Here is a 2794-nt window from a genome sequence, read left to right as displayed (position 1 = left end):
AATTGAATTAAAAATCAAATTTTAGTGACAAAATTTAATATAGAGTTTAAGTATAGTGATTAATTTACTTTTAGTTCCTAAATACAATGGTAAATGCTAATCAAAATGAGGGGGCAAATTTCAATTTCCAAAACAAACATTTTTAAAAAGTGCACATTAAATATTTTATTAAATTATAGGTACCATATGAGAAATTATCCCACTAATGATGTTAAGTTTTATCCCGGAAAATAGCTGCTTGTTGTTCACCAAAATGGATTCCCAAATTTGCGTCTCTATCTCAAACCAAAGCCCCTACTACTACCATTTCCATCGTTCCACTCCTAAGTTTCCTTGTTTCATACCCAAAGCTCTCAGACCCCATTCTCATGAAAACAACAAAAATCTCAAGAAAGCTACCTTGCTATCTCCCCTTTCCCTCACCAAGAGAGCCCTCAATTCCTCAAGCCTCCTCCTTATCTTTTATGGGTTTTTCCCTCACAATTCCAAAGCTTTCTCTGACAAAGATTTGGACCTCGAAAGGTACACAGATTTTGAGCAGGGTTTCACCCTTCTCAGGCCTTCTTCTTGGAACAAGGTACTTATATACCATCATTTATATCAAGATAAAACGTGGAGTTATGAATGAAAAAATGTTTCTATTTTTCCGTCAAACTTGTCTTGTTCTCATTTTCTGAACATGGAGTGTAATTAATAATCAATCTGGGGGGATTTAAGGTTGAGAAAGCAGGGGCAACTGTTTTGTTTGAGGAGGCAAACGTGGGAAGTAACAATGTTGGGGTAGTTGTGAGCCCAGTTCGTTTAAACAGCCTTGGAGAATTTGGTACTCCCCAATTTGTAGCTGATAAGCTTATACAGGCTGAAAAACGCAAGGTACTTACACTCAGTTCCAAGTCCGTCTAACAGAGGGGACTACTACATTTGTGGAACTTCTAATGTCTTCTTTCTGCATTGTAATGTGATGTATATTCTTCTTCTTTCTATATTTAGATGATAAGTTGAATCAAATATGGTTGTAGTTTTTCTATTTCTTAGTTCAGTTCTGATGTTTAGGGAAATTCAGAAAATGTTGTTTTATACAGTACTCTTCCAATTATAGGAAAGCACAAAGGATGCTGAGGTAATTGGAGTTGCCGAGAGACCTGGTCAAGGAGGCTTACAAGTGTATGAGTTTGAGTACAAAGTGGATAGCACCAGGGGAGGAATGAAGAGGATCCTTTCAGCAGCTTTTGTGGCATCAAAGAAGCTCTACCTTCTTAATATTGCTCATTCAGACAAACCTGAAAGCCCTCTGGATACCCATACAAGAGCCGTATTAGAAGAAATTCTCCACTCTTTTGATGCTTTACCTTCTACATAGCATTCTGAAGAAGTATTATTTTGGCACAATTTCTTGCTTTTGCACATCGGTATTCAAAGACGGGTAATTGCTGCTGACTTGGTTTTTTTAATCCCCAGTTTAAATTGAATAGGAGGATACCACCAGCAGACTGCTGAAAATGAAAACTGACATACAGGGAATTGATTAATTGGTATTATCAACATTTAAAATGACTCCACATCAACTTTATTGGTAATAAACCATTAAACAGATTCAAAGTTGAAAAAGAGGAAGGAAAAAAGAAATGAGAGTGAGATTCCTTTGTTTTAAATTGTGTCATATGAAGCTGATGGGTGACTGTTCCGTGTTTTTAGGTCGTAGGTATTTTGTATAAACCATGCATAAGTCAACCCTTCGCATTGAGTTTCCATGACAATAACATGCGGTTCATACAACATATATGAGCGTTCTTTGAATTTCTAGTCTTACAGAACCAAACCATTTTTATGGTTAGGCAAATATGGAATGAGCAATGATAATCTTGGCTGGGATATTTAGCTGTGCAGAGTCATTACTTAATATTCCTATCAAGGTGAAGCCAATTGTTTGAGAATCAATGTTTAGCAGTCAATTAAATTTCTTCATGTCTGGATCAATACGGAGACGATGGTGTGCGGATGAAAAACACTACTATATTACATTATTATCGTTTATTAAAATTTCTTTGAGCAAGATATCTTTAGCTCAGAGTTGTTTACATGTCAGGATATTTGAATTATCAATTTTGAAATATATGTCTAATCATGGTTATATATCTTATAAGAAAGATCATGTTGAAGAACATGAAATTGGTGTGGCTTCTAAAATGACTAAGAAATATTTTCCTCAAGTTTTGAAAAAAAATTCTAATTTATTAGAACTTGTTCATTTTGATATTTGTGTATTGAACGGTGTGTTAACTAAAGGAGGAAAGAGATACTTTGTAATGTTCATTGATAATTATTCTCAATTTGCTAATGTTTTATTGATTAAAACTAAGGATGAAGTCTTTGAGAAATTAAAAAAAATTAAAACTCTTATTGAAAGTCAAATGGAGAAGAAAATTAAAATTCTTCAAAGTGGTAGAGGTGGTGAGTATTTTCCAAATTCGTTCTCTATGTTTTTGTGAAGAGAATGAAATAATTCATTAATTAACGACACCATATGCACCCTAAGAAAATTGTATAGTCGAAAGAAAGAATACAACATTAGTAAATATGATTAATAGTATGTTGTTAAATGTTTAGCTACCTCGTAATCTTCGGGGTGAAGCCCTATTAACATGTCATATTACTAATAGAGTTTTGCTGAAAAAGTTACAAGTATCACCATATGAATGATAGATTATTGACAGAAAATTGAGTTTAAATTATTTTAAAGTTTAGGCATGTATAACTTATTATAAAGTATTTAATTCTCATAAAACAAAGTTAG

General features: G+C 33.5%; 1 protein-coding gene across 3 annotated transcripts; it reads left to right on the top strand.

Annotated features, from left to right (window-relative positions):
- The first annotated feature begins 243 nt into the window (after positions 1 to 243).
- LOC105778099 (psbP domain-containing protein 2, chloroplastic) lies at positions 244 to 2135 on the top strand. 3 transcript variants are annotated; one of them, XR_008189688.1, is made up of 4 exons: positions 244 to 577; positions 718 to 873; positions 1100 to 1423; positions 1836 to 2135. XR_008189688.1 is itself a non-coding variant. In XM_012601690.2 (3 exons), the coding sequence occupies exons 1-3, from the start codon at positions 254 to 256 to the stop codon at positions 1358 to 1360; spliced, it is 741 nt and encodes a 246-aa protein (XP_012457144.1). In that variant the 5' UTR covers positions 244 to 253; the 3' UTR covers positions 1361 to 1437. The 3 variants fall into 3 exon arrangements, 1 of the variants encoding a protein (XP_012457144.1); XR_001128525.2 differs by having other exon boundaries at positions 1696 to 2135; XM_012601690.2 differs by lacking the exon at positions 1836 to 2135 and having other exon boundaries at positions 1100 to 1437.
- Positions 2136 to 2794: the final 659 nt, after the last annotated feature.

This window comes from Gossypium raimondii, chromosome 10 (genome assembly GCF_025698545.1).
Source record: "Gossypium raimondii isolate GPD5lz chromosome 10, ASM2569854v1, whole genome shotgun sequence".
Taxonomy (NCBI): domain Eukaryota; kingdom Viridiplantae; phylum Streptophyta; class Magnoliopsida; order Malvales; family Malvaceae; genus Gossypium; species Gossypium raimondii.
This window is presented reverse-complemented; position numbering and strand designations above follow the sequence as displayed.

Excerpts from the sequence above, each read along its gene's own strand:
- LOC105778099 (XM_012601690.2), top strand. The coding sequence starts at position 254 with ATGGATTCCCAAATTTGCGTCTCTATCTCAAACCAAAGCCCCTACTAC. Across the intron at positions 578-717 it reads GGCCTTCTTCTTGGAACAAG|GTTGAGAAAGCAGGGGCAAC; the intron begins GTACTTATATAC and ends GGGGGATTTAAG. Across the intron at positions 874-1,099 it reads TACAGGCTGAAAAACGCAAG|GAAAGCACAAAGGATGCTGA; the intron begins GTACTTACACTC and ends TTCCAATTATAG.